Source organism: Salmo salar, chromosome 21 (genome assembly GCF_965601325.2).
Source record: "Salmo salar chromosome 21, fSalSal1, whole genome shotgun sequence".
In the NCBI taxonomy this organism is placed as follows: domain Eukaryota; kingdom Metazoa; phylum Chordata; class Actinopteri; order Salmoniformes; family Salmonidae; genus Salmo; species Salmo salar.
The window spans coordinates 53,065,912-53,080,000 of NC_138311.1; the positions used below are offsets into that span (position 1 = coordinate 53,065,912).

Genomic DNA, 14,089 nt, shown 5'->3' on the forward strand with positions numbered 1-14,089 from the left:
ATCATCAATCATCAATCACCAATCACCAACCACCAATCACCAATCATCAATCACCAATCATCAATCACCAATCATCAATCATCAATCACCAATCATCAATCTGATATTTGAGCTAATCTGTATCTTATTATAGACTATTACTCAGCAAAGTAATAGTCTATAATAGTAATAGACTATTACTCCTGTCTCAGCCTCCAGTATTTATGCTGCAGTAGTTTATGTGTCGGGGGGCTAGGGTCAGTCTGTTACATCTGGAGTATTTCTCTTGTCTTATCCGGTGTCCTGTGTGAATTTAAATATGCTCTCTCTAATTCTCTCTTTCTCTCTTTCTGTCTTTCTCTCGGAGGACCTGAGCCCTAGGACCATGCCTCAGGACTACCTGGTATGATGACTCCTTGCTGTCCCGAGTCCACCTGGCCGTGCTGCTGCTCCAGTTTCAACTGTTCTGCCTGCGGCTATGGAACCCTGACCTGTTCACCGGACGTGCTTGTTGCACCCTCGACAACTACTATGATTATTATTATTTGACCATGCTGGACATTTATGAACATTTTAACATCTTGACCATGTTCTGTTATAATATCCACCCTGCACAGCCAGAAGAGGACTGGCCATCCCTCATAGCCTGGTTCCTCTCTAGGTTTCTTCCTAGGTTTTTGGCCTTTCTAGGGAGTTTTTCCTAGGGAGTTTTTCCTAGCCACCGTGCATCTTTCACATGCATTGCTTGCTGTTTGGGGTTTTAGGCTGGGTTTCTGTACAGCACTTTGAGATATCAGCTGATGTACGAAGGGCTATATAAATTGATTTGATTTGATTTGATTTGAAAGTCACAGACAGACAGACAGACAGACAGACAGACAGACAGACAGACAGACAGACAGACAGACAGACAGACAGACAGACAGACAGACAGACAGACAGACAGACAGACAGACAGACAGACAGAGATAGGTACTCAATCTTAGTTTACACTCTCTGTCCCCTTTTCAGAAGAAACATGTATTCTTCAGTTGTCTGTGTGCCTTAGATAGGATGGCATCGTACACTACATGGCCAGAAGTATGTGGACACCCTTTCAAATTAGTGGATTCGGCTATTTTAGCCACATCAATTGCTGACAGGTGTATAAAATTGAGCACACCACATTCAATCTCCATAGACAAACATTGGCAGTAGAATGGCCTTACTGAAGAGCTCAGTGACTTACAATGTGGCACCGTCATAGGATGCCACCTTTCCAACAAGTCAGTTTGTCAAATTTCTGCCCTGCTAGAGCTGCCCCGGTCAACTGTAAGTGCGGTTTTTGTGAAGTGGAAATGTCTAGGAGCAACAACGGCTCAGTCGCAAAGTGGTAGGCCACACAAGCTCACAGAACAGGACCGCCGATTGCTGAGGCGTGTAAAAATCGTCTGTCCTCTGTTGCAACACACACTACCGAGTTCCAAAATGCCTCTGGAAACAACTTCAGCACAAAAAACTGTTCCTCGGGGTTTCCATGGCCGAGCAGCCGCACACAAGCCTAAGATCACCATGGACAATGCAAAGCGTCGGCTGGAGTGGTGTATAGCTTGTCGCCATAGAACAGTGGAAACGTATTCTCTGGAGTGATGAATCAAGCTTCACCATCTGGCAGTCAAACGGACTAATCTGGGTTTGGCGGATGCCAGGAGAACGCTACCTGCCCGAATGAATAGTGTCAACTGTAAAGTTTGGTGGAGGAGGAATAATGTTCTGGGGCTGATTTTTTATGTGAAGTGAAATCTTAACACTACAGCATACAATGTCATTCTACAATCTAGACGAATCTGTGCTTCCAACTTTGCGGCAACAGTTCCTCTGGAGTGTTCAAACTGAGCAAAAAAAGGGAGGCAAACCGCACAGAGTTCACAAAAACTGACTGAAAGACACAAAGTGTGAAAACACCCTAAATTCTCAAATGACCCAGTGGGATCCATTAGGTCTGGTCATAGATCATGAGATGGAAGAGTTGTGTTGAAGGTTGATCAGCTGTAACACAGTGGGCATCATGTGGTGTTAGTGATAGTCCTGGTTATACATTGGTCAGTTGTAGCTTGGATAATAACAAAACAACAAGAGACCAAGATGTCCACGGAACTCCTCCTCTCTCTACCAGACCACACCCCCTCTCTCTACCAGACCACACCCCCTCTCCCTACCAGACCACACCCCCTCTCTCTACCAGACCACACCCCCTCTCCCTACCAGACCAAATCCCCTCTCCCTACCAGACCAAATCCCCTTTCTCTACCAGACCACACCCCCTTTCTCTACCAGACCACACCCCCTTTCTCTACCAGACCACACACCCTTTCTCTACCAGACCACACCCCCTCTCTCTACCAGACCACACCCCCTCTCTCTACCAGACCACACCCACTCTCTCTACCAGACCACACCCCCTCTCCCTACCAGACCACACCCCCTTTCTCTACCTGACCACACACCCTTTCTCTACCAGACCACACCCCCTCTCTCTACCAGACCACACCCCCTTTCTCTACCAGACCACACCCCCTTTCTCTACCAGACCACACCCCCTCTCTTTACCAGACCACACCCCCTCTCTCTACCAGACCACACCCACTCTCTCTACCAGACCACACCCACTCTCTCTACCAGACCACACCCCCTCTCTCTACCAGACCACACCCCCTCTCTCTACCAGACCAATGAGAAGGAGTGGTGAGAGTAAGGGGTGTTTTGATAGTCAATCTCCTTCTTTATTAATTGGACAACTATCGGACGTATTTATAATATTAATCCCAATGGCGACCCAGGCTCTGTCTTTACAGAACAGAAGAACCAAAACAGATCTAGATGAAAGATAAAGGGTGGATGAGGCAGGAAGAGGCAGGAAGAAGCAGGAAGAGGCAGGACCATCACAGAGCCTACAGACTCCAAAGCTAAAGTCTACAACTCTTAGACAAAAGGGTTCCAAAAGGGTTCTTCAGCTGTCCCCCATAGGAGAATCCTTTTTGGTTCCAGGTAGAACCCTTTTTGGTTCCAGGTAGAACCCTTTTTGGTTCCAGGTAGAACCCTTTTGGGCTCCATTTAGAACTCTTTGTGGAAAGGGTTCTACATGGAACCCAAAAGGGTTCTTCAAAGGATTCTCCTATGGGGACAGCCGAAGAACCCCACACATTCTCCAATATCACTGTACTAGTGTACATCATTGGGACCCTTTGTTTAGCGCAATCACGTGACATTACATTTTAACCTTTATTTAAAGCTTTTTCATCAAACTGTCCAATTGCTTTTAAATGTTTGGTGTAATTCTCATTTCATAACAACTTGATAATACAGTATTTTGTATAATTTAATCAGAGTAGGTACGACAGTACCTCGTAGTACCACATGCAGGCGACAAAGACAACCATTTGCTAAATGAACGCGGATGATGACGCAGTGGGGAGCCAGCAAGCCTGTTGCTGCTGGATCAGGAGAATGTTCTGCAGCGGTCCGCGTCTCTTCTCCTCTCTTCTGTTCCCTCTCCTCTGTTCCCTCTCTTCTTTTAACGTCGAAGAAGGGTGTTTAGAGCCGCACTTCAACAAAGGTTTCTGAACAATTGAGAAATAATGCAAAGTAAATATGTCGTTATCCTCTGAGATGGAGAAGAATTCAACAGAAGATGACTGCGTGGATTCAGGAGCAGAGACTGGAGGGTGAGTTTTTGGGGTTTAGTTGGTTGAGGAACTTACTTCTCCACGTCTTGAAAAGCACTTACATCTTTCTCTTAGTTAGCCTACTGTATCAACATGTTATTCCAATGTTTAGTAAGACTTTAATTATGTCACAGACCTGTAGACGAGAGTCAAGTCACTTGATCCAATCGTCAAGTCTCACAAAGCTCATTCATTTGGTTTGACAGATTACAGCAGGAGGAGGAGGAAAGGCAGCAGAATGTTTTGATTGTATGGGGGGCCGGGAAAACTTAATTGAGTTTGGAAAAGTTCCTCAGCTCGTTGTTCACCCATCCATATGCTGCTTGGCGCTAAGCACTAGGACATCTGCCACGGGAGATTTAAAACCCTAATGCTTATGTGGAAAGTAGCTGGCAATGTGGAACTAATGACTATCTTTAATTAAGAACAGATTGTAATGTGTTCCTTTGACACAGATCTGAGAGTTTGATGAATTGTAGCCTAATGATGCTTTCAATGCTATATTAATCCAAACATCAAATATAAATGTGTTGTTCATTGTTTGTTTTCAGCTATTAAGCAAAGATGCTCCCTGGTTTGGTATGTTGCTGATGACTTTGGTGTGTAGGCTAGGTGTGTGTGTGTGTGTGTGTGTGTGTGTAGCCTAGTGTCCTTCTTCTTTCCCCAACCTGGGCTTGAACCACAACGATAAAAAAACAGTCCCCCTCGAAGCATCGTTACCTGTCGCTCCACTAAAGCCACGGCTCTTGCAGAGGAAAGGAAACGAGCGTCTCAGAGCGAGTGACGTCACTGTTTTCTTTTTATAACGCTACTGTCGCGCACCGCCAACTAGCTAGCCATTTCACAACGGTTACTAATGTAGGTTAGTGTGTATTAGTGAAGTGTGTGTTTAGCTTAGTGTGTATTAGTGAAGTGTGTGTTTAGGTTAGTGTGTATTAGTGAAGTGTGTGTTTAGGTTAGTGTGTATTAGTGAAGTGTGTGTTTAGGTTAGTGTGTATTAGTGAAGTGTGTGTTTAGGTTAGTGTGTATTAGTGAAGTGTGTGTTTAGGTTAGTGTGTATTAGTGAAGTGTGTGTTTAGGTTAGTGTGTATTAGTGAAGTGTGTGTGTGTGTGTTTAGGTTAGTGTGTATTAGTGAAGTGTGTGTTTAGGTTAGTGTGTATTAGTGAAGTGTGTGTGTGTGTGTTTAGGTTAGTGTGTATTAGTGAAGTGTGTGTGTTTAGGTTAGTGTGTATTAGTGCAGTGTGTGTGTGTGTTTAGGTTAGTGTGTATTAGTGAAGTGTGTGTTTAGGTTAGTGTGTATCAGTGAAGTGTGTGTGTTTAGGTTAGTGTGTATTAGTGAAGTGTGTGTGTTTAGGTTAGTGTGTATTAGTGAAGTGTGTGTTTAGGTTAGTGTGTATTAGTGAAGTGTGTGTTTAGGTTAGTGTGTATTAGTGAAGTGTGTGTGTGTGTTTAGGTTAGTGTGTATTAGTGAAGTGTGTGTTTAGGTTAGTGTGTATTAGTGAAGTGTGTGTTTAGGTTAGTGTGTATTAGTGAAGTGTGTGTGTGTGTGTTTAGGTTAGTGTGTATTAGTGAAGTGTGTGTTTAGGTTAGTGTGTATTAGTGAAGTGTGTGTGTGTGTTTAGGTTAGTGTGTATTAGTGAAGGGTGTGTGTTTAGGTTAGTGTGTATTAGTGCAGTGTGTGTGTGTGTGTTTAGGTTAGTGTGTATTAGTGAAGTGTGTGTTTAGGTTAGTGTGTATCAGTGAAGTGTGTGTGTTTAGGTTAGTGTGTATTAGTGAAGTGTGTGTGTTTAGGTTAGTGTGTATTAGTGAAGTGTGTGTTTAGGTTAGTGTGTATTAGTGAAGTGTGTGTTTAGGTTAGTGTGTATTAGTGAAGTGTGTGTGTGTGTTTAGGTTAGTGTGTATTAGTGAAGTGTGTGTTTAGGTTAGTGTGTATTAGTGAAGTGTGTGTTTAGGTTAGTGTGTATCAGTGAAGTGTGTGTGTGTGTGTTTAGGTTAGTGTGTATTAGTGAAGTGTGTGTTTAGGTTAGTGTGTATTAGTGAAGTGTGTGTTTAGGTTAGTGTGTATCAGTGAAGTGTGTGTGTGTGTTTAGGTTAGTGTGTATCAGTGAAGTGTGTGTGTGTGTTTAGGTTAGTGTGTATTAGTGAAGTGTGTGTTTAGGTTAGTGTGTATTAGTGAAGTGTGTGTTTAGGTTAGTGTGTATTAGTGAAGTGTGTGTGTGTGTTTAGGTTAGTGTGTATTAGTGAAGTGTGTGTTTAGGTTAGTGTGTATTAGTGAAGTGTGTGTGTGTGTGTTTAGGTTAGTGTGTATTAGTGAAGTGTGTGTTTAGGTTAGTGTGTATTAGTGAAGTGTGTGTGTGTGTGTTTAGGTTAGTGTGTATTAGTGAAGTGTGTGTGTTTAGGTTAGTGTGTATTAGTGCAGTGTGTGTGTGTGTTTAGGTTAGTGTGTATTAGTGAAGTGTGTGTTTAGGTTAGTGTGTATCAGTGAAGTGTGTGTGTTTAGGTTAGTGTGTATTAGTGAAGTGTGTGTGTTTAGGTTAGTGTGTATTAGTGAAGTGTGTGTTTAGGTTAGTGTGTATTAGTGAAGTGTGTGTTTAGGTTAGTGTGTATCAGTGAAGTGTGTGTTTAGGTTAGTGTGTATCAGTGAAGTGTGTGTGTTTAGGTTAGTGTGTATTAGTGAAGTGTGTGTTTAGGTTAGTGTGTATTAGTGAAGTGTGTGTTTAGGTTAGTGTGTATTAGTGAAGTGTGTGTGTGTGTTTAGGTTAGTGTGTATTAGTGAAGTGTGTGTTTAGGTTAGTGTGTATTAGTGAAGTGTGTGTTTAGGTTAGTGTGTATTAGTGAAGTGTGTGTGTGTGTGTTTAGGTTAGTGTGTATTAGTGAAGTGTGTGTTTAGGTTAGTGTGTATTAGTGAAGTGTGTGTGTGTGTGTGTTTAGGTTAGTGTGTATTAGTGAAGGGTGTGTGTTTAGGTTAGTGTGTATTAGTGCAGTGTGTGTGTGTGTGTTTAGGTTAGTGTGTATTAGTGAAGTGTGTGTTTAGGTTAGTGTGTATCAGTGCAGTGTGTGTGTGTGTGTTTAGGTTAGTGTGTATTAGTGAAGTGTGTGTTTAGGTTAGTGTGTATCAGTGAAGTGTGTGTGTTTAGGTTAGTGTGTATTAGTGAAGTGTGTGTGTGTGTTTAGGTTAGTGTGTATTAGTGAAGTGTGTGTTTAGGTTAGTGTGTATTAGTGAAGTGTGTGTTTAGGTTAGTGTGTATTAGTGAAGTGTGTGTGTGTGTTTAGGTTAGTGTGTATTAGTGAAGTGTGTGTTTAGGTTAGTGTGTATTAGTGAAGTGTGTGTTTAGGTTAGTGTGTATCAGTGAAGTGTGTGTGTGTGTTTAGGTTAGTGTGTATTAGTGAAGTGTGTGTTTAGGTTAGTGTGTATTAGTGAAGTGTGTGTTTAGGTTAGTGTGTATTAGTGAAGTGTGTGTGTGTGTTTAGGTTAGTGTGTATTAGTGAAGTGTGTGTGTGTGTTTAGGTTAGTGTGTATTAGTGAAGTGTGTGTTTAGGTTAGTGTGTATTAGTGAAGTGTGTGTTTAGGTTAGTGTGTATTAGTGAAGTGTGTGTGTGTGTTTAGGTTAGTGTGTATTAGTGAAGTGTGTGTTTAGGTTAGTGTGTATTAGTGAAGTGTGTGTTTAGGTTAGTGTGTATCAGTGAAGTGTGTGTTTAGGTTAGTGTGTATTAGTGAAGTGTGTGTTTAGGTTAGTGTGTATTAGTGAAGTGTGTGTGTTTAGGTTAGTGTGTATTAGTGAAGTGTGTGTGTGTGTTTAGGTTAGTGTGTATTAGTGAAGTGTGTGTGTGTGTTTAGGTTAGTGTGTATTAGTGAAGTGTGTGTTTAGGTTAGTGTGTATTAGTGAAGTGTGTGTTTAGGTTAGTGTGTATTAATGAAGTGTGTGTTTAGGTTAGTGTGTATTAGTGAAGTGTGTGTGTGTGTTTAGGTTAGTGTGTATTAGTGAAGTGTGTGTGTGTTTTTAGGTTAGTGTGTATTAGTGAAGTGTGTGTGTTTAGGTTAGTGTGTATCAGTGAAGTGTGTGTATGTGTTTAGGTTAGTGTGTATTAATGAAGTGTGTGTGTGTTTGTGTGTGTGTGTGTGTGTGTGTATCAGTGAAGTGTGTGTATGTGTTTAGGTTAGTGTGTATCAGTGAAGTGTGTGTGTGTGTGTTTAGGTTAGTGTGTATCAGTGAAGTGTGTGTATGTGTTTAGGTTAGTGTGTATCAGTGAAGTGTGTGTGTGTGTGTGTGTTTAGGTTAGTGTGTATCAGTGAAGTGTGTGTGTGTGTGTGTGTGTGTGGGGGGGTGGGGGATTCAAGCCAGCTACAAGGGGTAGGGGTTGTGTGTGATGCTCTGTCATTGACTTTCACTTCCATCAATGTGAAAGGGGGAAATGCTAAATTATCGACAACATTGTGGCAATTCAGCTGATTCCACCTTGCAGTTGAATTAAACCTTCCTCTGTAGGTTAGTTTGATGTGATCTGGTCCCCCCCCTCCAAACCCAAACCCCACCTCATCAACCCTTCTTTCCAACCTCAGAATCTAGTCCACAAAAACTACAGTCAAAACTGCTGTGAAGTTACTGGATGTCCTTTGGCTGCATTTCATCCCAGAAAGAGCTGTTCTCTCCCATTTTAACCTCCCTAACAATTGAAGACGGTGTCAGGAAAAATGTATTTGAATTGAAATTAAATCTCGACACCTGATCTAAGGTCCGTTTGGCTTCTAAGCTCCCGGTGGTAAAGGTTAGAAACAGGACCGGTGAAGCTGATGTTAAATCAGTGTTCAGCCTGGGATTCACCTGAGGCCTTTGACAGCTAACTTCTCAGATTTTACACTATGAGAACATCTATCTGTCATCATTCAATCTCTATAAATCATCTTGTTTGCGTGTGATAGCCAGTGAGGGTTCGGAAACGGACAAAGGACTGGAAAACGCTGATGTGAACGGAAAAGCACATATTCTCTTATGATAACTTGACACTCGCTCCGGTCTGACTGGGTCATATCCTCTCAGGAATGTTTACTCTGGTCCATATTTCTCCTCTTAACTCATCTTCCCCCTCACCTCTCTCTCTCTCTCTCTCTCTCTCTCTCTGTCTCTCTCTGTCTCTCTCTCTCTCTCTCTCTCTCTCTCTCTCTCTCTCTCTGTCTCTCTCTGTCTCTCTGTCTCTCTCTCTCTCTGTCTCTCTCTCTCTGTCTCTCTCTCTGTCTCTCTCTCTCTGTCTATCTCTCTCTGTCTCTCTCTCTCTATTTCTGTCTCTTTCTTTCTCTCAGTCTCTCTCAGAACCCTGTACACTTATTAATCTAACCACAGAGCTATGTCATGCACATAATACCATTATAGATAGGCTATAAACTAAGTGGTCGTTCTCAGGGGAAACTTAGTTGCATACAAAATGGCACCCTATTCCCTAAATAGTAGTGCACTAAATAGGTAATAGTGTTCAATTTGGGGACGTAGGCTTAATATGCATGACTGGCCTTTGTTTATGTAAGGCAGAGTTGTGTTTATTTAGTTTGGCGGTAGATGAAGTGAGATGGTGTGGCCGTCGTGCTCTTTAGCTCTCTAGCCAGACTGGGGAAGAGAGAGTGAGGCCCGCTAACTGGGTCTGAGGCTGCCCTGCCAAAAACCCCAGAGAGCACTCAGTACAAACCCTACTATTCTATACTGTAGGCCTATAAAGCTTCAGCATTACCACTCTGCTCCCCACCCTTCTCTTGTTCCTCCTCCTCTTCCTGTTTTCCTACGTGAATCCCTCTGTCTTCCTTTGTTTTTCTTGGAGGGAGCCTCTGTCTTTTTAATTTTTTTTATATATATACACTGCTCAAAAAAATAAAGGGAACACTTAAACAACACAATGTAACTCCAAGTCAATCACACTTCTGTGAAATCAAACTGTCCACTTAGGAAGCAACACTGATTGACAAAAAATTTCACATGCTGTTGTGCAAATGGAATAGACAACAGGTGGAAATTATAGGCAATTAGCAAGACACCCCCAATAAAGGAGTGGTTCTGCAGGTGGAGACCACAGACCACTTCTCAGTTCCTATGCTTCCTGGCTGATGTTTTGGTCACTTTTGAATGCTGGCGGTGCTTTCACTCTAGTGGTAGCATGAGACGGAGTCTACAACCCACACAATTGGCTCAGGTAGTGCAGCTCATCCAGGATGGCACATCAATGCGAGCTGTGGCAAGAAGGTTTGCTGTGTCTGTCAGCGTAGTGTCCAGAGCATGGAGGCGCTACCAGGAGACAGGCCAGTACATCAGGAGACGTGGAGAAGGCCGTAGGAGGGCAACAACCCAGCAGCAGGACTGCTACCTCCGCCTTTGTGCAAGGAGGAGCAGGAGAAGCACTGCCAGAGCCCTGCAAAATGACCTCCAGCAGGCCACAAATGTGCATGTGTCTGCTCAAACGGTCAGAAACAGACTCCATGAGGGTAGTATGAGGGCCCGACGTCCACAGGTGGGGCTTGTGCTTACAGCCCAACACCGTGCAGGACATTTGGCATTTGCCAGAGAACACCAAGATTGGCAAATTCGCCACTGGCGCCCTGTGCTCTTCACAGATGAAAGCAGGTTCACACTGAGCACGTGACAGACGTGACAGAGTCTGGAGACGCCGTGGAGAACGTTCTGCTGCCTGCATCCTCATGTCTCGCGCCATCCACCAACGCCACATTGCACCACAGACTGTCCAGGAGTGGCGGATGCTTTAGTCCAGGTCTGGGAGGAGATCCCTCAGGAGACCATCCGCCACCTCATCAGGAGCATGCCCAGGCGTTGTAGGGAGGTCATACAGGCATGTGGAGGCCACACACACTACTGAGCCTCATTTTGACTTGTTTTAAGGACATTACATCAAAGTTGGATCAGCCTGTAGTGTGGTTTTCCACTTTAATTTTGAGTGTGACTCCAAATCCAGACCTCCATGGTTTGATAAATTGGATTTCCATTGATTATTTTTGTGTGATTTTGTTGTCAGCACATTCAACTATGTAAAGAAAAAAGTATTTAATAAGATTATTTATTTCATTCAGATCTAGGATGTGTTGTTTAAGTGTTCCCTTTATTTTTTTGAGCAGTGTATATATATATATATATATTTAAATTGAACCTTTATTTAACTAGGCAAGTCAGTTAAGAACAAATTCTTATTTACAATGACGGCCTACCCTGGACGATGCTGGGCCAATTGTACACCGCCCTATGGGACTCGATTCGAACCAGGGACTGTAGTGACACCTCTTGCACTGAGATACAGTGCCTTAGACCGCTGCGCCACTTGGGAGCCCGTTGTCTCTCTCTCTCTCTCTCTCTCTCTCTCTCTCTCTCTCTCTCTCTCTCTCTCTCTCTCTCTCTCTCTCTCTCTCTCTCTCTCTCTCTCTCTCTCTCTCTCTCTCTCTCTCTCTCTCTCTCTCTCTCTCTCTCTCTCTCTCTCTCTCTCTCTCTCTCTCTCTCTCTCTCTCTCTCTCTCTCTCTCTCTCTCTCTCTCTCTCTCTCTCTCTCTCTCTCTCTCTCTCTCTCTCTCTCTCTCTCTCTCTCTCTGTCTGTCTGTCTGTGTCTCTGTACATTACCAGTGTTCATTAGTGTGATTACCGGTTTGATCTACTTTAGGAAACAGAACCGTCAGTAAACAACTCTTCTGTTGACTTCAGTTCCGATTAAATTAGAGAGCGACAGGGAAGGTCTTTCAGATGTTCTTTACACTCTAATACAGGGCTGCCCAACCCTCTTCCTGGAGATCTGTTGTCCTGTAGGGTTTCAGTCCACACCTGATTCTACTTATTAGCTGCTCAACAAGACCTTAACTAGCTGAATCAGATACGCTAAATTAGAGTTGGACTGATAACCTACAGGACAGTAGATCTCCAGGAAGAGGGTTGGACTGATAACCTACAGGACAGTAGATCTCCAGGAAGAGGGTTGGACTGAAAACCTACAGGACAGTAGATCTCCAGAAAGAGGGTTGGACTGATAACCTACATGACAGTAGATCTCCAGGAAGAGGGTTGGACTGATAACCTACAGGACGGTAGATCTCCAGGAAGAGGGTTGGACTGATAACCTACAGGACGGTAGATCTCCAGGAAGAGGGTTGGACTGATAACCTACAGGACGGTAGATCTCCAGGAAGAGGGTTGGACTGATAACCTACAGGACGGTAGATCTCCAGGAAGAGGGTTGGACTGATAACCTACAGGACGGTAGATCTCCAGGAAGAGGGTTGGACTGATAACCTACAGGACGGTAGATCTCCAGGAAGAGGGTTGGACTGATAACCTACAGGACGGTAGATCTCCAGGAAGAGGTTTGGAGTGATAACCTACAGGACAGTAGATCTCCAGGAAGAGGGTTGGACTGATAACCTACAGGACAGTAGATCTCCAGGAAGAGGGTTGGACTGATAACCTACAGGACAGTAGATCTCCAGGAAGAGGGTTGGACTGAAAACCTACAGGACAGTAGATCTCCAGGAAGAGGGTTGGACTGATAACCTACAGGACGGTAGATCTCCAGGAAGAGGGTTGGACTGATAACCTACAGGACGGTAGATCTCCAGGAAGAGGGTTGGACTGATAACCTACAGGACAGTAGATCTCCAGGAAGAGGTTGGACTGCTCTGCTCTAATATATACGAGTGTCGTCCGTTAACTCAAAAGACCCAGTGAGGTCATACTTAAAGAGTAGAAGTATGATAAACATCATGCTGATCTTGAGATGTATTAGTGTTAGTCTGGTACATTAGCCTTACAGTAGACATTTGTGGAGTCCCAAATGGCACCCTATTCCCTATGTAGTGCACTACTTTTGACCAGGGACTATATAAGGAACAAGGTGCTATTTGGGATGGTGTTCTAGTCTCTTTCGCCAGACTCAGGGTGCTCCGCACGCTCAGCCACTATGAGAGGAGACTACAATAGACCATACAGAACAGCACAGTGCATTGTGGTTAATACGATGTAGTCCTTGCGTAGCTCCGTCTATGAATTTGAGAGTGGATACATTTCCAGACGCTTTGTTATTGTTTCATCTGACTCTGGAGCAGATTTTCGCTTCACCCTCTCTTAAAGATGGAGAAATTATTCACTTGGTCAATTACATTTTACGTAATCACTTAAGTCAACATTTTCTAAGAACATCTGAAGATAATTTAGGGCTCCTGAGTGCCGCAGCAGTCTAAGGCACTGCATCTCACGGCACAGAGGCGTCACTGCAGTCCCTGGTTCGAATCCAGGCTGCATCACAACCGGCTGTTATTGGGAGTCTCATAGGGTGGCGCACAATTGGCCCAGCGGTTTGGCCGGGGTAGGCCGTCATTGCAAATAAGAATTTGTTCTTAACTGACTTACCTAGTTAAATAAAGGTTCAATAAAGAGATAGTTGTTATACCTATGTTATAGGAAACAGTTAGTTGACTACACACTAACCTCTCCAACAGTAGTATTTGTCCAGATGTACTCCCCAACTTTGAAATATGAGTAACAAACCCTTAAATGACTAAAAGTGCTGGAGAACTGGAACTAATGTCTCTCTCTGTTTTACTGCAGGTCTGATTACAGTCCCATGTCTTCAGCGGGCAGTAAGTAAACCAACGTCAACTTAAAACATCTCAACTTGCACCAGCAGCTATCCAACACACTGAACACACTGCAACATGTTCTACCTCTCCATCACACTGCAACATGTTTCTACCTCTCCATCACACAGCAACATGTTCTACCTCTCAACACACTGCAACATGTTCTACCTCTCAACACACTGCAACATGTTCTACCTCTCAACACACTGCAACATGTTCTACCTCTCCACACACTGCAACATGTTCTACCTCTCCATCACACTGCAACATGTTCTACCTCTCATCACACTGCAACATGTTCTACCTCTCATCACACTGCAACATGTTCTACCTCTCAACACACTGTAACATGTTCTACCTCTCAACACACTGCAACATGTTCTACCTCTCCATCACACTGCAACATGTTCTACCTCTCAACACACTGCAACATGTTCTACCTCTCAACACACTGCAACATGTTCTACCTCTCATCACACTGCAACATGTTCTACCTCTCAACACACTGCAACATGTTCTACCTCTCATCACACTGCAACATGTTCTACCTCTCAACACACTGCAACATGTTCTACCTCTCATCACACTGCAACATGTTCTACCTCTCAACACACTGTAACATGTTCTACCTCTCAACACACTGCAACATGTTCTACCTCTCAACACACTGCAACATGTTCTACCTCTCAACACACTGCAACATGTTCTACCTCTCAACACACTGCAACATGTTCTACCTCTCAACACACTGCAACATGTTCTACCTCTCAACACACTGCAACATGTTCTACCTCTC

The 14,089-nt window shown here is 43.6% G+C and overlaps 1 protein-coding gene across 1 annotated transcript in view; it reads left to right on the top strand.

Moving 5' to 3' along the window:
- The first annotated feature begins 3,439 nt into the window (after nt 1–3,439).
- The window catches only part of fam124a (family with sequence similarity 124 member A), a 58,579-nt gene continuing 47,929 nt past the window's right edge, over nt 3,440–14,089 (top strand). Inside the window, exons 1-2 of the mRNA XM_014165668.3 lie at nt 3,440–3,683; nt 13,262–13,293. Of these exons, the coding sequence (XP_014021143.1) occupies nt 3,610–3,683; nt 13,262–13,293 (106 nt within the window). The 5' untranslated portion in view covers nt 3,440–3,609. The remainder of the gene's footprint in view (nt 3,684–13,261; nt 13,294–14,089) is intronic.